Source organism: Triturus cristatus, chromosome 5_1 (genome assembly GCF_964204655.1).
Source record: "Triturus cristatus chromosome 5_1, aTriCri1.1, whole genome shotgun sequence".
In the NCBI taxonomy this organism is placed as follows: Eukaryota; Metazoa; Chordata; class Amphibia; order Caudata; family Salamandridae; genus Triturus; species Triturus cristatus.
In genome coordinates, this window is record NC_140587.1 from 802,090,115 (window position 1) to 802,113,022 (window position 22,908).

The window sequence follows — 22,908 nt, forward strand, 5'->3', positions numbered from 1 at the left end:
TTGTCATGGGGTCTCAGTGAGGGAGGCCTACTAGTGGTAACATGGGGGTATACCTCTGAGCTGCGCTCAGTCTGGCCAGGCAACACTTCCATGCCTACAGGGCCGTACTCTGTAACGTTGACTGGTATGGAACAAGGGTTGCCGGCTGCAGCAGTTTAGCTAACCAAAGACTAGGACCCACACTGGGTTCCATCAAACAGTTACCCTCTAGGTTCACCCCTTCCAGCCATTGTGCCAGACATTATAGTTGGGCAGCCAGCATATAGAACTCTAAGTCATGTACTCCAAGCCCCCCTCAGTCATAGGGCACTTCTGTGTTTTCAGGGACACCCTTCTCCATCCAGCTCCCCAGATCTTGTTTCTTAGAAGTGAGTTCAAGGGCCTGAATTTCCCTGGGGGTATCAGGATCGGGATATTGACAAACGAAATATAAGAGACGAGGCAGCATAAACATCTTGGTCAAGGAAATCCTGCTTTACCAAAAAGTACTCCCCACTACCGACTCACTAATGAGTGGTTGGATCTATTTGAACAATCCTAGAACTCTGATTGTGTGGAGATCCCTTTGTGTATGATTTTGGCGATTGGCCGTTGCCAGACTGTCCTGGGACCGGGGAGTTGTTCAACATAGGGGTCTTTTTTTTACAGTTTGTTATTCAGCATGGGGTGGCGAGGGGGGGTCTGCATTGAGAGGGCCACGAGGAGCGGCTGTAGAGAAAAAGGCCGTCATTATGTCACCAATACACGAAGTTGTAAGGTTTATAACTTGGAATATTAAAGGGATGGGGCCTATGACAAAGCGTCACAATGTGTATACCTACTTAAAACGGAGAGCTGTGCTCATAGCTCTCCTTCAGGAGACTCATCTAACCAGAAACAAAGTTGACAAGCCACGCAGGAGGTGGAAAGGGCAGCTGTTTGCGACCTCCTTCTTGGCATATGCTCTAGGAGTATTGATTTGGATAAGGCCTGGGGTCCTCTTTGATCCTATACATTCACTGATAGACAGCGAAGGTAGATATGTATTTATTGTGGGGAGGCTGGCGGACTGAGAGGTGATGCGGGGTAGTGTGTTTGCACCTAACCTTGAGTGCATGGGGGGGCAGGCTGTGCTTGGGGAGATTCTAATTGTGTCGCAGATGTTACAGCTGGTTGGTCTCACCCTCCTCTCCCCGGTGCACAGGTTCCTCGTATAACAACAGGTTTCCGGGGTTGGATGAATCACTGGGGGATGGAGGACATTTGGAGAGTGCAACACATGGCGGATGGAGAATACATCTGGTACATACCAGACTAAGTGCCTTTCTATGCACACCGACCTTCAGTGGCTCTGTTACATATACGGCATACTTAGGACAGACCTTCTCAGACCACAGTCCACTCTGGTTTACCAGCCTCTGGGGAGACGTCCACCGATCTCTTTATGGGGGCTGAATCCTCTGATGCTGGGGGATGCCCCCTTTCGGAGTCTCTAGGCGCCCTAGTTGATACATTCTTTTCAACTAACGCCCACACAGCATCATCTGCACTAATGAAGTGGGAGGCATTTAAAGTGGTGGCGAGGGGACATTGCCTGAGTCAATCGATTGGTGCACACCGTGAGATCAGGCAGGAACTGCTAGACTTGGAGGCTAAGATTAAGCAATTAGACAATGCTCAAGGGAATGACGACACAGCCACAATGAGCTTACAGGCGACACAAGTGCGCTACAATGATGCTCTGGAGAGGCTGAGATACCACCGTTATAGGGAATACATGGATAAGGTGCAGAAAGAAGAGGGAAAAGCAGGTCGCCTATTGGCGTGGCTGATTAAACCAGAGTTTTGAGGATCGTTGATCACCCTAGCTCAGACGGAAACGGGCGAGCTGGTCTATTGCCCCGAAGCAATTAATGCCCCATTTCAAAATTATTATGAGAGGTTATATACAGCCCCCCACCCTGCAGTCCTTCATTCCACTATCGGGGACTTTCTTGATAATCTCCCAATACGGACATTAGACAGACAAATACAGGACGATCTGGGAAGACCGGTGACTTTGAAGGAAGTTCACAGGGCCATTGCAGATATGTCAACTGGCAAAACACAGGGGCCAGACGGTCTACCTGCAGGCTATTTGAGAGTTTCGAGCAGATATCAGGTCTGCGGGTTAACAAAAAAAAGACGTACCTATTCCCGTTGACGGGACCCCTCTCTAGGCCCATGACCCTACCTGCGGACATTAATTGGACCCCACACTCATTTAAATATCTGGGCATTCAAAAATTCCACTCTATGGATGACCTGAGGGAGGGAAACTTAGAGCGCTGCGGTTCCTCCTTTCTTGCGTCCTCTTTTTGAGTACCTTACAGCAGCCCATTATGGCCAGGATTTCCTTGTAATGCACAATGTAAGCAGGGAAAACTTCCCGACTTATGGGGGGGGGGGCCGAGAGGAACTAAAGAGGGGAGTGCACCCTCCCGTGTTTTAACACTGCTTTACCAAAAAGTACTCCCCACTACCGACTCACTAATGAGTGGTTGGATCTATTTGAACAATCCTAGAACTCTGATTGTGTGGAGATCCCTATGTGAAGCTACTACAGGAACACCACTACTAGGTGGGAAAGGAGGCAAATCCTTTTATTTTATATTCCCTCACACACCCTAGTGGTGTCATGCTTCATCATTGGGACACCCAGACGCCTAAAAGTCAGGGTGGGCTCAACCGTCTTTCAGGGAGCTCTTAGGAAGATATTTTTGGACAGGGGGATAAAGATTAAAAGCCCACCAACAGATCCCAATTTTCCTTTATTCTTGGATCTGCCGGGGGTAATGATAAAATATAAAGAAAGGGTCAGTAGGGATATTATGGTCCTAAGACCCTATAGCCAACATGTTTCAGTCCATGTACGCCCCATAAAGGGTGCTGGACTTTCTTCAGGGTGAAAACTGTGTGCCCCCTGCTATGAGTAGTACAGAGAATTTCCCTATTCTACTTATTATAAGGGCAGATAGCTGCTCCTTATCACTTTTCAAAGACAAATTAGTCTCATGTAATCACTCCATCTAGGAAAAGAAAAAGATACCACACATCGTTGTAATAGAGTTCTAGATTGTTCATACCTACATGCGTACATGTGCACTACCCTGTGGTGAAAGGTTTTTCCCACCATGCACGCAGAGGTGGTGAGTGAAAACATACTTTGTCTATCACACGCTCGTGTTTGCATTATGCCCACTGTAGTGGCGGCATTGTGCCGCATCCTATCACCTTCCACTCTTAGGTGTGCGTTGGTGGTATTGATACAACATCCGTGTCATTCACTCTTACCCAAACTTGTAACTTAGAAAATCGCCATGTCTCTCGGAAGTATTCAAAAACGTATTTGCATGCTCTCACTCCATGCTCGTTCGTGTATATATATATTTTTCTCACACACTCTCATTCATTCATCCTTATCCCGTTTTGGGAGGGGTTTCAGCTCCTAGTGGAAACTCAACGCTCTGCGGGGTAGCCCTGTAGTCAAACACTGTACGTTTACAGGAGCACAATCAACAAGATTTAGAGATTGGTGAATTTTCATGTCACCCGAACCGTCGGCCAACAGTTGTGATGGGGGAAAAAAACAAAACAGAAGACAACACTCATGAGAACAGTGCTGGAGGCTGGACCCCGAGGGGGCCAGCTCTCTCTCATACCTTGTATTCGTGACTCAGCTTCATGTTTTACTCACGCCATCAAGGGTCCTGCCCCTCGTTCCGTCCTACTTGGAGGTGGTTCCACTGCTTGGGGTTCCAAGTTACCTCGATCTCCCGCTGTAAATATATCGTTGTCTATTGGATAGTGTCCCGCCCATTTCCGGGTTTCGTAATGGACGTCAGAGCGACTCTAACAGGAATGATGGGTATTGTAGTTCTACACTAGGAACGTTCCGATTTCACTGTGGATTCATAAAAGTAATTCTGATGGTGTCCTGCCCTTCACCGGTCGCGAAATGTATGTCAAAGCGACTCTCGGAAGAATTATGGGTATTGTCGTTCAAAACTAGAAACACTCAGTTTTTACTACGGATACTCAATGGAAATTTTGAAAGTTGTGTTTATAATGCAAAGTTGGAGTCTCAGCGACTCAAATAGGTTTAGCGGGTAATGCAGTTCTATAGAATAAGTGAGTCCTCAAATTGTTGGGACTGTAGGGCTGGGGACACATAATCATATTTAGATGATTTTCTAATATCTATTCACATTGTCAATGGTGACGATACTTTCACCATAATGAACATTTATATGTTTTTCAATGTTCGCCTCAGTATTCATAGTCAGGGGACTTGACTCGTATATAGTTACATCCCAGTCCCTGTATCAGATGAATCCGATCGTGCCTGTGACGTACTTTGGTGTCAGGGACGCGGAAGATGGGGTGTTTAATGTGGGTGGGGTTGTGATGGAGTGCGTTGTGCTTCAGATTTGTAATTAACAATTTAAGATTTAAAACCCACAGCAATGACACAGATAGAAGTCACTTCATTCATGTGGTTTCGGAGTTATTACATTATTGATTTACCATAGATGCATGTGTTGTTGGTAAAGGGAATACTCTTGGGGTAGAGATTACCCGAATTAATAAAGGAACTTACTGGCATCAGCTCCCTATCCCGAGGTGTAGACATACAGTCAATTACCTCTTATTGAGCTGGTTCCACGGTATCGAGTCATTCAGTCCGACAATGTGGGTTTTGAGTCTATACACCCATCGTTGTTCACGTTCGAGTAGGATTTTAGACATGTCACCATCACCCTTCACTTTCTCGATAATTGTCCACCACAAGTCTGTGTCTGTGTGCTTTTTCTCTATATAGTGAGCAGTGAGTTTAGTTGATGTAATAGCCATTCTGATTCTGCTTCTATGCTCACTAATACGCACTTTAATTTTTCTCCCTGTCATTCCCACATACGTGAGTTGGCAGGGGCATTTAATGAGGTAAATCACCTTATCGGTGTTAAAGTTTGTGTGCGAACGTTGTTCCCATGCGTACTGCATGCCTAAGTCTATTTCTTTTGTGTGTTCAGTGAAAGGGCAAGCTACACAGGAGCCACATGGGTAGTGGCCAATGACTCCTGGTAGGTTCCATAGTGTTACTTGGTGTGTCGTTTTTATTTTAGTCTTCCTGAAATCAGTGTGTATAAGGGAGTCCTTAAGACTCCGGTTTCGTTTAAAGGAGAACATTGGTTTCTCAAATTTCAATTTATTTGAGGTCAAGACTGTCCACTTTTTGTTGATGATTTTCTTAATTTCATTGGATGATGCTTTAAAAGTTGTAACGCATATAAGTGTGTCCTGTTCCTCTTTCTGATGTGTTTCTAGTAGGGCCTCCCTAGGTGTATTGCGGGACCGTTTCTTTGCTTTATCAATAATCCTCTTGGGATAAGATCTTGCTTCTAATTTTTTGGCCAGATTTTCTGCTTCCACTTTGTATTCATTTAGGTCCGCGCAATTTCTGCGGATCCGTAAGAATTGGCCCATCGGGAGGTTCTCTCTTAGAGCACGGGGGTGAGCACTATTAAAATGTAATAGGCTGTTTTTGTCTGTTGGTTTACAAAAAAGGGAACTGGTAACCCCTAATGCAAACACGAGCGTGTGATAGACAAAGTATGTTTTCACTCGCCACCTCTGCGTGCGTGGTGGGAAAAAACTATTACCACAGGGTAGTGCACACGTACGCATGTAGGTATGAACAATCTAGAACTCTATTACAACGATGTGTGGTATCTTTTTCTTTTCTTTTTCTCTTCCCAGATGGAGTGATTACATGAGACTAATTTGTCTTTGAAAAGTGATAAGGAGCAGCTATCTGCCCTTATAATAAGTAGAATAGGGAAATTCTCTGTACTACTCATACCAGGGGGCACACAGTTTTCGCCCTGAAGAAAGTCAAGCACTCTTTATGGGGCGTACATGGACTGAAACATGTTGGCTATAGGGTCTTAGGACCATAATATCCCTACTGACCCTTTCTTTATATTTTATCATTACCCCCGGCAGATCCAAGAATAAAGGGAAACTGGGATCTGTTGGTGGGCTTTTAATCTTTATCCCCCTGGCCAAAAATATCTTCTTCCTAAGAGCTCCCTGAAAGACGGTTGAGCTCACCCTGACTTTTAGGCGTCTGGGTGTCCCAATGATGAAGCATGACACCACTAGGGTGTGTGAGGGAATATAAAATAAAAGGATTTGCCTCCTTTCCCACCTAGTAGTGGTGTTCCTGTAGTAGCTTCACATCGGGATCTCCACACAATCAGAGTTCTAGGATTGTTCAAATAGATCAAACCACTCATTAGTGAGTCGGTAGTGGGGAGTACTTTTTGGTAAAGCAGTGTTAAAACACAGGAGGGTGCACTCCCCTCTTTAGTTCCTCTCGGCCCCCCCCCCCCCCATAAGTCTGGAAGTTTTTCCTGCTTACATTGTGCATTACAAGGAAATCCTGGCCATAATGGGCTGCTTTAAGGTACTCAAAAAGAGGACGCAAGAAAGGAGGAACCGCAGCGCTCTAAGTTTCCCTCCCTCAGGTCATCCATAGAGTGGAATATTTGAATGCCCAGATATTTAAATGAGTGTGGGGTCCAATTAATGTCCGCAGGTAGGGTCATGGGCCTAGAGAGGGGTCCCGTCAATGGGAATAGGTACGTCTTTTATTTATTAACTCGCAGACCTGATATCTCCTCGAAACTCTCAAATAGCCTGCAGGTAGACCGTCCGGCCCCTGTGTTTTGCTAGTTGCTATATCTGCAATGGCCCTGTGAACTTCCTTCAAAGTCACCGGTCTTCCCAGATCGTCCTGTATTTGTCTGTCTAATGTCCGTATTGGGAGATTATCAAGAAAGTCCCCGATAGTGGAATGAAGGACTGCAGGGTGGGGGGCTGTATATAACCTCTCATAATAATTTTGAAATGGGGCATTAATTGCTTCGGGGCAATAGACCAGCTCGCCCGCTTCCGTCTGAGCTAGGGTGATCAACGATCCTCGAGACTCTGGTTTAATCAGCCACGCCAATAGGCGACCTGCTTTGCCTTCTTCTTTCTGCACCTTACCCATGTATTCCCTATAACTGTGGCATCTCAGCCTCTCCAGAGCATCATTGTAGCTCACTTGTGTAGCCTGTAAGCTCATTGTGGCTGTGTCGTCATTCCCTTGAGCATTGTCTAATTGCTTAATCTTAGCCTCCAAGTCTAGCAGTTCCTGCTTGATCTCACGCTGTGCACCAATCGATTGACTCAGGCAATGTCCCCTCGCCACCACTTTGAATGCCTCCCACTTCATTAGTGGAGATGATGCTGTGTGGGCGTTAGTTGAAAAGAATGTATCAACTAGGGCGCCTAGAGACTCCGAAAGGGGGCATCCCCCAGCATCAGAGGATTCAGCCCCCATAAAGAGATTGGTGGACGTCTCCCCAGAGGCTGGTAAACCAGAGTGGACTGTGGTCTGAGAAGGTCCGTCCTAAGTATGCCGTATATGTAACAGAGCCACTGAAGGTCGGTGTGCATAGAAAGGCACTTAGTCTGGTATGTACCTGATGTATTCTCCATCCGCCATGTGTTGCACTCTCCAAATGTCCTCCATCCCCCAGTGATTCATCCAACCCCGGAAACCTGTTGTTATACGAGGAGCCTGTGCGCCGGGGAGAGGAGGGTGAGACCAACCAGCTGTAACATCTGCGACACAATTAGAATCTCTCCAAGCACAGCCTGCCCCCCCATGCACTCAAGGTTAGGTGCAAACACACTACCCTGCATCACCTCTCAGTCCGCCAGCCTCCCCACAATAAATACATATCTACCTTCGCTGTCTATCAGTGAATGTATAGGATCAAAGAGGACCCCAGGCCTTATCCAAATCAATACTCCTAGAGCATATGCCAAGAAAGAGGTCGCAAACAGCTGTCCTTTCCACCTCCTGCGTGGCTTGTCAACTTTGTTTCTGGTTAGATGAGTCTCCTGAAGGAGAGCTATGAGCACAGCTCTCCGTTTTAAGTAGGTATACGCATTGTGACGCTTTGTCATAGGCCCCATCCCTTTAATATTCCAAGTTATAAACCTTACAACTTCGTGTGTTGGTGACATAATGACGGCCTATATCTCTACAGCCGCTCCCGGTGGCCCTCTCATTGCAGACCCCCCTCGCCACCCCATACTGAATAACATAAACTGTAAAAAAAAGACCCCTATTTTGAACAACACCCTGGTCCCAGGACAGCCTGGCAACGGCCAATCGCCAAAATCATGCACAAAAAATCATTTGGATGAGGCCCAAACCCACAGTGAGGGAGACCATAGGAGGGAGTGGCCAATAAGGGAACTGACCAGGAGTAAGAGCACTGCATGTAAAGCGCCAGCCCAAAATTGCCGTTCCCAGCCGACAACCAGTCCCCCAGCAGGTGACTCCACACCCCTTCAGCAGCCCACAAGGATCAGCAGCACACTTCCAAGTCAAACAATCACATCCGCCATCTTCGAGGTCACCACAGGAAGAATTAAATAGTCAGCCCTGGAGGAGTCCGATCCTGAACCCTCTGTCCCTCTCGGTGAGCGGGACCCTGCCTCCAGCGTGGATTTCCTGTCCTGCATAAGCAAAGTCACAGCCTGCAGTGCCTTAGCCCTTTGTTTGTTTGTTTGTGAAGAGCTTTATTTCTGTGGGGCGCTGCGCCCCAGCCGCCTCCGTTGCCTCTTCCTGGGTTCACCGCCCTGGGGCGGCGCCTCAGCTCTTGTGTCGCCTGCGGTCTCTCCGTTCTATAGGCTTCAATCCAGTCCCATGCCATTTTGGGATCATCACAGAAGTGAGCCTTCCAGTTAAGAGAATACGCAGTCGGGCAGTAGATATCAGGGAGTATTGGAGGCCTTCTTCTCGTAGGGCTTTTTTGGCTTTAAAGAAGGAGGCATGCCGTTTTTGTACCTCCAGTGTGTAATCCGGGAAAATTGAAACTACTATTGTCCACCATATATGGCCCATCTTTCCGGGGCTTTTGCAGCAAGGTGTCTCCGTCTTTATAGTGAAGGAGCCGAGCCACCACTGGGTGCAGGGACCACCCCTGGGCCGGCGGCTTAGCAGGAACTCTATGCGCTCTCCCAAGTGTAAAATGCTGACAGTCCCTCCGGTGCAACCGCTGTTTGAAGCCAGTGCTCAAGGAAGGTGACCATGTCCCTGCCCTGCATTCCTCCGGCAGGCCCAGGACCCTGATGTTATTTCTCCTGTTCCGTCCTTCAGCGTCTTGTCTAGTCAGCGAGCCTGATCAGCTAGGTTCCCCATCTGTAGCGACATTGCCTTCTGTTGCGGTGCCATATCAGCAATAGAGGATTCAGTGTGCTTCATGCTTTGTGCGAGTTTCACATGTTCTGATTTGAGGAAGCCCAATCCCACTGACACCGTGCTGATATCTTGGTGCAGCGTGGCTTTGGTATCTGCTGTTGCTTCCAATATCTTAGTTAGCTGCTATTGTACCGGATCTTCGGAGAGGGTATTGCCAGTGTCCTTCATAGTGTGGTCCTGGGTCGGCTCTTCTTGCTCCAGCGCGGCCCTCGTCTGCCTCGCCATGTGTTTTCCCATCATGCATGTGTGCCTCTATGACTATTGGGACGATGCATTTCCTCTGATCAGGGATTCACCCTCTATTCTGTCTCTAGGGCATTGGAGTAGTCCGCATCCCATCCTACCTCCACTCACCTTCTGGAGCCCCCCAGGTGTCTCCAAGACCCGTGATCTGCGGTCTTGTTAATTCCTCGGCCTTTGGTCCGATCAAGCAGGCATAAGTCTGGTACTATAGATAAAGGTGGGGGCCAGTCCAATCACCGCCACTCGTCCAGGTTCTTAATGTCTTTTTTGTGCCGAATTTCAGGCCTACCAGGCCGCCGGGGAGTGTGCTCAGACCCGCTGTAGCTCCACTCCCTCCGGCCAAGCTCCGGGAGTGCCGTCTCAGCAGCCAGGTCCCCTTAATTATATGCCACCCTGTGCCCCGCTTCACCCGGCACGGGCCTCCACACACTTGGAGGCCTGTTCCTTACGCCTCCTCCAACCACCGGGCCCCGAGGTAGACCCAGAGAAAACCACCAGGCTGAGCCAGAGGACAATGCCCACACTTCAGCGCGACAATTCAGTCCCTGTCCCTGCCTCACCTCGGCAGTCCCGGCCTCTTCGGAACCACTCCATGTTGGCTGGTTGTCACGTTGGGGCCTCTCCAGGCCAGGCCGTCTGTCGATGTCCTCCGCCGGGGATTTTCATCCCGGAGCTCCGGCCAGCTTGTAGCCACGCCCTGGTGTCCTCAAGGCTGCAGCCTGGCATTCCGGGGCTCCGATCGCACCCTAACAGGCCTGCTTCTTGGGTCGCTCTGATCTGTTTCAATTTATCAGAGACAAACTTGAGGATGACCCCTATAAGGTTTGACTCCACTCACGGGGCGCCAATGGAAGGCGCTAGCCATAATGCTCATCCAGATGTTCTGACTAGAATACACATTTATGTTAAAGACGAGTGTCCAAGGCACCGGAGAATGGAGATGATGTTCGTGGACATACACTACAGCTATAGCACGACCTAGCAATCACTATGCTGAAATAAAGAAGGGGCTTCAAGCCTGTCACAAATTTCTGTGTAAGAAGTCTGTGTCATAAGCATCTGTAGACAGAACTTATGTCAAGCTAGATCACTTCTTAACTAGTTCCCCTCTGATAAATGGAATAACATAAAGTTGTATATAGCGCGAACATGATCCCGAGGGATATCAGAGCGCTTTACAATTCTGGGGAAAGGATGGTAACAGTTGCAGTACATGTGTCAAATAGGAGTACAGACAGACTCGTATATCAAAATAGAATTCACAGGACAAGAAGAGTTAAAAGTACACAAGGTCAGCAGAATAATAAGAACATAACTGGTACGTATCGAGATGGAATAGCATCCAGCGCAAGGGCTTAAAGGTGTAAGTCCAATGCATTGGAGCAGACGATCCAACAACCTATTAAGGTAAGAACTTGTTCATAAGGAATCTTTTTACTTCCAATTTGAAGTCCTTGTATCTTTGCTGCCTAATCTGATGTGTGTTAGTATCTAATTGTAAGCAAATTGGTGCATGGCATGGCCATTATTTATGTTATTCTATTTATCAGAGGGGAACTAGCTAAGAAGTGATCTAGATGTGGGAGGTCGTTGGGCCACCCACAGCACCCTGCTCCAACTACTGACCAGGTGCATGAAACAAAGGGATCACAGAACATAGGCAGATGCAAGCAGCCCAACCTTGGGTTCTGAGGCCCGTGCAATGCAGCCTCTCTGCCAATCAGGTGGGCCACATTGAGCAAGCAGTCAAAAGCCTGTGGATCAGGCCATCTCCGACGCCGGACTGTGATGCTGGCCACAATGGGTGGTGCTGGCTCTTCCGCCATTCCAGGGAGAAAGTGTAGAGGGAGATTGAGTTCTGCTGCCGAGTCACGACCCGCTCCGCTTTCAAGAGCTGGGCCTCCCGCATCTGTCAGCAGGATTTCTCAAGGCGGGAGGATAGGGGGTGTGAACGCCTCCGTTCAGTCACTCTTCACTGATACCAGCTAACTCTTCTGGCCAGCCGAAGTTGCTGAGTTGTGCCCCTGCCTGGATACAGGGCGGGTGCAGGAAGCTAGGCTGAGTCTGTGGCCCGTTCTCCCCCATGGCATTGGAGCCCTACCTCTCTGATCACCCACCAGCAAGTCCCCAGGGGCCTATCAGGGGAGGGTTGGGGGTGCTCTTGCCTTGCCTGTGCTCACCTTAATGCTGTCTCGCCAGGCAGTTTATGGAGGCGGGGTCGTGCCAATACTGAGCTGGCTTCCAGAAGTTGTCAGGCGTCCCTCTCCTCAATGGGCACTTATCTGCCGGATGCTTCCACCCGGCAGGAGCCTGGCATCAGCCTTCCACAGTTCAGAACAGGGGGAGAGGAGCTTGCCACAGGCACTGCATCACTGCACCCCTGGTACCGTTAGAAGGTCTACAAGCACGGTGGCCACCAAGAGGCCTGCACTGGTGTGAGGGCATTTGCCACAGGCACGCCAAGATGGCAACTCCTCAGCTTTTGGCCACACTTCTGGGTAAGTGGCTCACTGGCTGGACTGTCGTTGCAGGCGGTGATCCGCGCCGCCGCGCAGTTGGCTAGGTCTCCATTTTTTGGCGTAGGCAGGGCTGTCAATGCTTGTATGCAGGTGCCCGTTCGGCCCGCTCACTTAGCTGAACCAAGATGGTGGGTCGAGCTGGCGGAGATAGACCAAAGGCAGAAGCCCGGATCGCTGTCCCCTTGGCTGCTTTTCCTGGGCATGATAACCCCCCCCCCCCCCAAGGACAGGGCAGGGGGGAGGATAAGCACCACGACTGTATGCTTGAGCGCAGTCCTGGTGCCTCAGATGGTGCAGGAAGACTGGCGAGGGAGCGAAAAACAGTCCTACTTCATGCTCCACTAGGCCATGCCCCCGTTCTACATGTTTTTAAAGGGAACTGAGGAGGGTGTGCATCCTTTGTGTGAAAGAGGGAGGACTCAAACCCAGCATTTTAAAGCTGATTGTACTTGAGTGTTTAGGAACACATGCACTTAAAAACTTTAAGAAGGTTGGTCGTTTGCAAATTCTTTTATTTTTAGAAATCCTTGATGATGGTTAAATGCCTTTCTCACAAAAAGGTAGGCTTGATTTAAGAATTTCTTAGAAGTCCTTAGGTCAAAGAAATGTAAACGGTTAAACAATGCACATTCAGGTACATGACCTAGCAGCCCCCTCCTGGCACAGACTGACACCATTGTACATAGAGAGGAGCAAATATGGCTGGGCCTCCCAATTCTGTTTGCTCCTCAGTTTTCTGCTAGGAGCATTGTATTTCATCGTTCATTAAAGAATTGTTGTTGTCCCTTTTCCTCTAAATTGGAAACGATAATGTGTGCAAATCCACAATATTCCTGCTTTTTTAATCCTATATTTATTGATGTTAATTTAAATTCATAAACTTTAATTGTATATTCATGTAGACTTTTTCCATGTTGTCTTTTAATTGCAGATCAAATTGTTCAGGATGGAGTTACACTGTATATTCTCCAAACTGTCAATCAGACACTATCATCGGCAACAAAAGAACGCATTGATTTTTTACCACACTATGATACATTGGTCAAAAGTGGCATGTATGAATATTATGCCAGCGAAGGCCAAAATCCTTTACGTAAGTAATTTCTTGCACAAATGTCATATCTGAATAATTTTCTCTTTGGTGCAGTGACTGTTTCTTTGCAAGGTTAGTTATTAAAATTTGTCCCAGGGCCGTTCCATGCGCTACTTCTGATGGTCGAAAGTTTATTTTGACAAATCAGTAGTGTCCTTCTTGTGAACAAGAAACCTTCTAACCCAGCATAAAATCCACATGCAATTAAATTTTATAGAGCTAAAAGTTTACTTGTTTTTAGTCAGCACCTTACTGTAGGTACATTTAGACAACTTACGAATTGCAGTGCAGGTATTTTTGGGTGTGCGTGTGTGTTTGCGTGTGTGAGTGTGTGGGTGTAGGTGTGTGTAGGTGTAGATAGACAGCTGATGCGTTTCGTCCCTCAAGAATCGATTCTTGGACCGGACGCCACAACTAACCTCCGGGAGATACATGTCCCATTTACTTGTTTCACTACTATTACTCTCGCTCACATAAGGACTAACCACAAAGAACATATGGTATATGTCTTTTACTCGCCAATCCTTGAAGTCCCAAGAGGGACGAAATGCGTCGGCTGTCTTGTCAATTGCGTGCTGTGATTTTAAAGAATTTCTATGGAATAAAAGGATTTTTTTTCTACAGCAATAACGCCGACTAACGTTTTTCATTTGGGAAGATATAACTTCACTTCTTTGTGATGGACTATGGACACTAACTGCCTTTTACTAATTACCTATGTGTTCATTTGAGTGCGGGGCCATTCTTGCTTAAATTTGCGTGGGGAGGTTGCATACCACCCTTTTGGGGACGTATGAAGGTCACGACCTGGGTCCATTGCACCTAGTTCTAATCACAAAATCGTAGCCACGACACGCCATAACGACTGGTGCAGGGTATTGCTGCCCTCACCTTTTTCTCTGTGCTTGTATGTGTGTTTATATATGTCTGTATGTATATGGAACATTAGTGCTATTCTGTGACTCCCAGAAAGACACTGAATTGCTTCTGTAGCTGCTGATTGAGAGATTGTGTGCTTCATACCGAGTACACAGCCATGCATCAGTTATTGTGATGGCCTGCTGGCATGTGGTGGATGAATCAAATACATGTCAAAAACCGCTCTATAGATGCATGTTCCTCAAACAAATGTTCTCAAGTTATGAGAAGGAAAGCATCTTCCAAGCCACTTTCTCCCAATATTTTAAAAAGTAGAGGCTTAAATCTTTACCTTTTAGAGTCATGGAAAACAGCTAAGCGCAAGTCTGCAAACTGTGTTGGATATTGAGTGTTCAGTAAGCAGACGGTTTTAGATGCAGATTGAACTATTTGTTGTCATATAGTTTACTAAAGACGTTAAAGTATTATACTTGTTCGTTCAAATCGATTTCAGATTCAATTAATTTATTAAAGTGCAGTTGTCTATGAGTAATAATGAGCTAAAAAGGTGCATCTGGTGCCCTGGAAGAGCAGGATATTAAATCACATGCCACACCATTTCATAGGCATTTGAAGGCATCAAGAGGTAGAAAAGGTGGGCCACAGCGCACAACAAGAAGAATGTACTCTTAAAACATAGCACCTATTAGCCATGAAAGCATAAAATTGTTGCGTTAGGGAGGAGAGTATGGTCTTGAGGTGGCAAGCTTATGACGGGAAAAAAAAACACAAATCGCAAAAATATTAATTTGTTTGTGCCGGCATAACTAAAGTTCTTAAATATGCCATTATCAACTAATGCAGTAGGATCCTGCCTCCGGAGTCCAGTCTGGAAGATAATAGTTATTTTGGGGTGGTAAAAGCCTCTGCATATCCATAGGGGATGCAAACCTATGCCAGTGGCCGACTGCACAGTAAAAAAGAGCAAAGCCCTCTGGAATGCAAGCAAACAAAGTAAAATCCCTGAATGTGCCATGACTCTTGCCCCCTGTTTTTTAAAAAGGTATATTTTCATCCCAGTATGCATAACTGGACTCTCCAAAAAACTCAATACAAATAGAGGCTTTATGCTAGATGATGAGTGTCATTCTCTGGGTCCTGCAAATAAAAATATGCACTTGAATCATAAAATTGGTCTGCAGCAAAACAAACTAATTTTGGCAAAAGAATCTGCGGCTTTATGAACAAGGAGTGTGTCGGTGTTTAGACTGTGTGCAGTTGTAGATTACCGTAATAATGAAAGCAGTAAATCTCTCAATAGTTATCAGTGTTAAGGTGAGGATTGTCTTTTTCAAAAGATGCACGACTGTTGAGGTAATCAACAAGTGCTTGAGTGACTTTATGTCCCATGTGCTTGCTTAAGGTCCCTGAGCGACAGTGTCAACCACGTTTATATGAAGAATGTGTGAGATCTAGAGCATTTCTCGGTCCCATGACCTAGTTACATTTTACTTAGAATTTCTTCCATCTTGCAAATTATATGCTGCAATATTGTTTGTTTGATAATTTCGAGAACACGTGATTAGAAAAGACATGTCCGTACAGGAAATTAATGTAAGTGTTCTGGGAGATGGTGCCCAAGCACCATATTTGTGAGAATGATAAACATTGTAATCTACAAGAGAAGTGACGCACCGCACTGTAGGCAATAATCTGTTTCTATAGTTTCTATTGAGTGGTTAAACTCCTCCTATTATCACACCAATAATCATTGCAATTGAATCAAGTATTACAATAGCAGGTGTAACATTGTGTTATGCAGATTGTAGAGCAAGTGCGAGTCTTGGCACATCTAGGGACTAGGGGAACTACTCAAAGAGCCAGGTCTTCAGCTTCTTGCGGAATTTAAGAAGTGAGAAGGAGGCTCTTATGTGTAGCAGCAGGTCATTCCATGCTTGAAGAGCGATGTAAGAGAAGGCTCAATAGCCATATCTGGTTTTCCGTATGCTTTGGTTTTGTGTAAGTAGGAGTTTGGACGAATGGAGGTGTCTGGAAGGTTTGTGAAAGCAGATGCAATTGTTGAAGTATTCTGGACGAGTGCTATGTAGTGCCTTGAAAGTATGGATGAGGAGTTTGAATTTTGTTCGTTTGTAAATGGGGAGCCAGTGGAGCTCCTTCAGGTGTGCTGTGGTGTGGTGTGTTGTGATGAGAGTGCACCATGGGAGGTTCAGGATGATTCTGGCTGCCGAGTTCTGAATTGTCTGCATCCTTCTGGTGATTTTTTTTTGTTGATCCCGACATAGAGGGCATTCCCATAGTCCAGTTTTCTTGTGATCACGGCATGCATGACGGTTTTCCGGGTGCAGATTTGGACCCTTTTGAAAATCTATCTCAGCATCTTCAGAGTACTGAAGCATAAGGCGGTGATGGCATTGACTTGGGTGGCCATGTCGAGTTTGCTGTTGATGATGATCCTAAGGTTTTTGTTTGGGGTAGGTGTCAGTCCTAGCTCCGTTGGCCACTAGGAGGAATCCCTTAGTGATGTGCTTTTCTTGAATATCACGATTTTAGTCTTGTCAATGTTTAGCCTTAGACAGTTGGTCTTCATCCAGTGGGCGATTTTAGTCATGCAGTCATTAAACATGATCAGGGTGCTGAGCTTCTTGTCTGTGAGGGAGAGAATGAGTTGTATGCCATCAGCAAAGGTGGGGGCTTTGACATTGTGAGAGCGGATGATGCTTGTCATGTATACGTTGAAGAGGGTCATTCTCAGGGAGGATCCTTGCTTAACCTTCCAGATGAGGTTGTGTGCATCTGAGGTGTACAAGGCTAGGTTGACAAACAGGGTCTTTCCAGTTTGGAAGGAGCAGATCCATCGGCGTGCGTGTCCTTTAATTCCGATGTCATGTAGGTGTTTGATGAGGATGGGGTGGGAGACTGTGTCAAATGCTGTGAAAAGGTCCAGGAGGATGAGGCCAATGTGTCTCCTCTGTCCAGAGTCATGCAGATGTCATCCGTGGCAGCGATAAGGACAGTTTCCATGCTGTGGTTGGGTCTGAAAAAGACTGAGTGATGTTGATGGTCGTTGAGCTATTCAGTGTTTTGTCTGTTGATGATTTTTTCGCAGACCTCTGCTGGGAGTGGTAGCATGGGGATTGGTCTGTAGTTTGCGAGTGTTGAAGGGTCCAAATAGGGTTTCATCAGCAATGGTAGTAAAGTTGCATGTTTCCAAGCATCTGGGAAGGTCGCAGAAGTCATTGAGAATGGGTCGAAGCATGGCGCAGATGGATTGCAGTCCTCTAGAGTAGGCATGGTGGGGTAAGGGGTCTGATGGGGTCCCTGAGTAAATGGACTTCATCATAGTTGCAGTTTCTTCTGGGGTGATGATAGGCCATGTGATTAGAATTTTTTCTTTGGATAAGATCGGGAGGTGTTCGGCAAGATCGTTGGGTTTGGTGGCGGGCTGAAGTTGCTGTAAATGGGAGTGATTTTGCTGCTGAAGAATTGTTGTAGAGGTACTGTGAGGGCGTGATCAAGTTGGAGCCAGTCGATGAGGAGGTGACCTATATTCTGTATGTATTTGAATAGCTGCCAAAATCATTGGACTCTCCAAAATGTACTATACTTCAACCTATTCTAAGCAATTGCCCAGCATAATTTCAATATGGTATACAGAAATCCTGAGAAATGCTAGCTAAACATGCAACAAATGCTATCCTGAAAAATGCTAGATAAAAATGGAACATAAAAGAGAAGGGGTGAAGAAACCCCCTCTTTGCAATAAGTATGGGAAAGTAATACCAATTTATCTACATTGCCGAATTGGCAATGGAACTTATGATCTATTAGAAGTCCCACTCTGGTAGTATCTCACTGGATTATTAACTATGAACCAGAACACAGTCCCAATAAACAAGACCATAACCCATCCTCTCACACTGAAAATCCCCAGACAGTTGCATTTGCATGATCCCAAAGTTCAGTCAGATTACAGGTAACACTAATTATTTGGAAAGAACAAATTCCAAAAGTCACTAAACTTTTGCAGTTATTCATTCAGTATTCTTATATGGCCACTGTCTCCATCCATTCTTAAGGAAAGGGAGATAGTGTGGAGTTATAGTGTCAAAGGATGCATAGCTTTGCTACTGTGGCAGTTGAATCATGCAATTGTTTTTTTGTAGGTAGTGAGACCCTAGATTTCTATGCTATTGTGCAAAATTGCTAGTTCCAGTTAAGGAGTAATGGCCAACACATTCAAGCCTCTAAGGGCCCACTGAATTGTCTCCTAGTAAGCATTCAAATGAGGACATGGCCATAAAATGTACATTAGGTATCCACCCGGTTGTTTACAGCGCCAACAACAGGCAAAGGGTAATAAAGTGCAATCTAGTGGGCAACCTGTGCTGTTCATAGAGGTTGTAAAAAAAAAAAAAAAGCGGAATTTTAGTCTTGCTTCTCCAAGGCTTTGTCGTGTGTATAATCTCTGTCAGCGATTTTGCTTTGTGTTACATAACAACTGTTTGGTCAGTTTAGAATAACATTTCTGTTTCAATGTCTCATAGAGGCCTGAGATTCGTTTTTTGTCACTTCCAGATTTAACCAGGTATCAATAACAGATGGCCCTTGTTAGATTAGACAGTGCCAAATTCAGTCTCTTCCTAATGCAATGTTGTAGCTGAAGATAGTGTCAGTGTTGGTCGCTTGTTAAATGAAATTAGGTTTGAAGATCTTGAAAAGCTTTAAGAGCACAATCTTTCAGTAAATGCTTAATATCATGATCTTCCTAGACCAGGGTTTAAAGCAAAAAGACATGTTATTTGTAAAGAGCTCACCATTTTTCCAAATGGGGCCATCAAGGTTGTTGAAGCTATGTTGCTTCAGCTGTCTATTATTCCTCTTTCCAAATCTGATTGAAGACTGAATGATTGGATTGGTTGGATCTACAGTATCTTTTTGTTGTCTATAACTTGCAGTCCTGGCACGGCTTTCTGAATACATTCTTCAATAACTCCCTGCTTGATGTTTCAAGTTCATTGGTGAAATGATGAGCCATTGATCAGTGTAACACAATTAAATGTTGAGTAGTCTGAAACCAACTAAAGTAGCCTTGCCAAACAGTTTGGAAGAGGTCGGTCTAGGCCTCATATTGCCCCATATGTGCTTTAATGCTGCGATGTTTAAAATGGATGGACTAGTGTCAGATTGGGAGTGGAAGCATACCAAAGATGTAATTGAATTAGAGAGTAGTCGTTTTAACAGTTTGGACCCTTACCCATAGGGATAGCTGCAGATTGGACCATTACATTCAGCTTATTTGACCACTTTGAAGGCTGAGGCTTTATAATGAACCATTTGATGTGGGGTGGGGGGGGGGGGGGGGGGGGGGGGGGCGTGGCTAGCAGCGAGGCATGGCGGCTGTCTTATAGAGGAGCTCCGGACCGAACTGATCCTGAAGTACGTGGGCTAATCTGCGCTGGACAGCCTTGAAAGTGCGAAGGTATGCAGCGGGGCCGACAGAGAAGACTCTGTGCCGCCAGGAGGACGGAGGGGCACCCGTAACAAAAGTTATGCCCCCAGCAGCCTAATGACGCAGCAAACCGCTGAGCGCGTAGCACCAGGAAGGAGCTGAGTGCACCGATCCTTTGCGCTCATGAGGCGGTGTAACCACATCTGGACCGGAGAGACGCGGTCGATGGTCCGGCAATCGACTGCATTACCGTAGGATGGAGTAGAGAAGAGCGGTGGTGACGACTGCTGTGAGGGGAACACTGCGGGCAAGGCGCGTCAGCACAGCACCTACGCGAGGCCGCGGATGAAGAGCGGCCTGCTCTACGGGCACCGTGAAAAGACGTGCAGCAGGCGGCGCTTCTCATGTGTACTGCGCTGTGGAGAAAGAGGCACAATAAAGGTATGGGCAAGAAGAATGAAAGTGCCTGATTGAGACCCCCACATGAGATGTATAGGCAGTGACGTGATGAGCCCAGTGGGGAGCATGGACACAATGTGCGCCTGAAGGCGTAAGCAGCTGAGTCTGGACAGTATGCAAGAGCGAGAAGAGCAGACTACCCCGGGGGACATTGATTAAAGACGTGTGTGCCTATAAATGTTAAGGCTTCATTGAGGACAATTTCTGAGAGCCTGATAGTACAGTGGTGAATCTGGCGTACTACTGAGGCCGGGCAGCCAATGAGAGGCAGGTGAGGGACCCTGGTGAGGCCATGTGACACACAACCCCGAACTATTGCGGCTCTCAAACTCTTGATGCCTGCTAAGATAGGTGCAGATGGTGTGCGCTGTTACAGACTGTAATACTGGGTCACCAGCACGAAGACCGCAGTCGCTGAGCAGGTGGGACCACTAAGGCCTCCCACGGCGGTGCGTGGCGGAGTGACCACATTGCCCGCCATACCACACAGTGAGTGACAGAGGACAAGGCGGCAGGACGAGGGACACTGTGTGGCGTGCGACAAGCGAGAGAGGCAACACGCGACGCAGATTTGCGAGAGGCGGGAGGAGTGCTGGGGGGGGGCACACTGGTGACCTCACGGAGCACCACACTGTAAACTGTTTACCGCTCCATCTGTGCTGCCAGCGGCTGGAGTGTATTGCAAGATGGGACGCAAGGGAGCGAAGCACCAAGACCAGGGGGAACATGACCCGGTCCCGGAGACGGCGGCTCCAGCGAGTCGCAGTCCCGGGGTTGAAGATACCACAAAGTTAGTCACACCAACACATGCAGACAAGCTGGATCTCATCCTGCAGGAAGTTCGTGAATCGATAGAACTTCAAATTGGAACCCTCACTACTGGCCTTAACTTACTAAGAGCGGACCATGCAAAACTTGCAGATAAAGTGAAAGATAACGTTGGAAGAGGTGATTTCTCGACAATCGCAGGCCGACACTAAGATTATGCAACTGCAGGAACAAGTGGCCACATTGCTAGACAGGGTGGAAGATGCAGAACGGCGGGCCCGACGGAATAATATCCGCGTCATCGGACTTCCGGAGAAGAGTGAAGGGAGTGACGCGACTAGGTATATGGAAAAGTGGTACCGGGAACACGTCACTAGTGAAGGTCTCTCCACGCAATTATGCATAGAGAGAGCGCACAGGATACCTACCGGCCGTCCAAAACCAGGTGCCCCGCCTAGACCTCTAATTGTGAAACTACTGAACTTTCGCGATAGAGACACCCTCCTGCAAAAAGCAACCCCTATAAATTTTGAGAACACAAAAATTTCCTTATACCCAGACTATACAATGATGGTCCAAAGACAGCGCTCTTCCTTCATAGCAGTCAAGAAGAAACTTCGAGACTTAAATCTGGAATATGCACTGCTTTTCCCGGCGCGCCTCAAAATTATACAAGATCAAAAATCCTATTTTTTCGAAAGCCCCGAAGACGTGGAAGATTGGATAGAGGTGATGGACCTAACAGATGCCGTGCTGCCTACCTCTCACCTCACTGCGAAGTACAAGACTGGATCGGGGAGGTCTACTGGGAGAAATAATCAAAGAACACGCCGGACTCCTGCACGGCAATACCTCACAACACAACAGATGCAGCAGAACAAATCGCAGGCGCTTATAACTGCAGCCAAGATCACACAAAATTCAGGAGCGGCAGCTAAGACCTCTTCGGAAGAAGAAGCAACACACGAGTCGGACTCTGAGGGCAGTGCGGCTCTGTTTCCATCTGCGACCCCACAAGTCATTAAAGATTTATACGGATGACTGTACCCGCAAGTATAAGCATAAATCTATGTTATGTACCTAAACAAAGGGCTGTGTAAAATGGTATGCAGTAATAATGGTTCACGTACGATGCTTATCAATGATTCGGCCTAAGTTCCGTAGAAGCTCAACTGAATTGTTAATTAGCAGAATGCACCACATGAGGAGCGCTAGCGATGTCCCCCACATGGCAAAGGCGCTATACACGACCATTGAGTTTTTATTGTTCCAGTTAAGTTGTATGGTCCGGTATAGTTGGAAGACCAGACCGAGTATTGGGATGTTTGGGGCGGGGGAAAGTCTCGCAGTCTGGCGCTGGCGAACTAGTCTACCTTAATTATTCATCGCATGCATCTCCCACAGGTTACAAGATAGCAGAAATGACAACACAGGGTAAATATACTATAATAACATGGAATATACAGGGTATGGGAACAGTGCAGAAACGACATAGGATACATGCACAGCTACAACGTCGTAAGGCACAAATAGTATATTTGCAAGAGTCTCATATGATAGACAGTGAGGTTGCGAAATTGTGCAAGAAATGGTGAGGACACATTTTTTCCACCTTCTTACTCTAGTTCTGTAGTAGGGTGTAGGAAGGTGGATATCTGACTATGGTTACCCCCAACTTTTTGCCTAGTGTCTAGCTGGTTTTTCGACTTATTTGGCCTGAGATCCTGCCATTCAGGGTCTCAGGCTGTCTGCTCTCTCTCTAAAATGGATTCCATGTACCCTAGGTACATTCCCAATTGGTAAGGATCACCTTATTGGACCCTGTACAGTGTACCCTAGGTACCCAGGGCATAGGTGTACCCTAGGCCTCCCAGGGGCTGCAGCATGTATTATGCCACCCCTGGTCTGGCCTTCCAATCAGACACAACTGGCTGATCACTCAGCTGGGGCAAGGTCGTGTAATCACCCCTTGCTTAGATATAGTATGCCTATATCTACCCTTATATATAGACACATGTGTACCTATCAGTCACTCCTATGGCAGGCCTTAACAATCCTGGAGGCAGAGTGCTTGGTAACATGTGAGATGGTGCTCTAGCATGAGCTGAGCCTGTCTGCAGCTTTCGGAACCAAGTCCTTATAGCTGTTCTATGAT

At 46.8% G+C, this 22,908-nt stretch overlaps 1 protein-coding gene across 1 annotated transcript in view; it reads left to right on the plus strand.

Moving 5' to 3' along the window:
- The window catches only part of SMCHD1 (structural maintenance of chromosomes flexible hinge domain containing 1), a 1,955,900-nt gene that overhangs the window by 102,673 nt on the left and 1,830,319 nt on the right, over positions 1-22,908 (plus strand). The window contains exon 3 of the mRNA XM_085605822.1: positions 13,037-13,198. Coding sequence (XP_085461948.1) covers positions 13,037-13,198 — 162 coding nt within the window. The remainder of the gene's footprint in view (positions 1-13,036; positions 13,199-22,908) is intronic.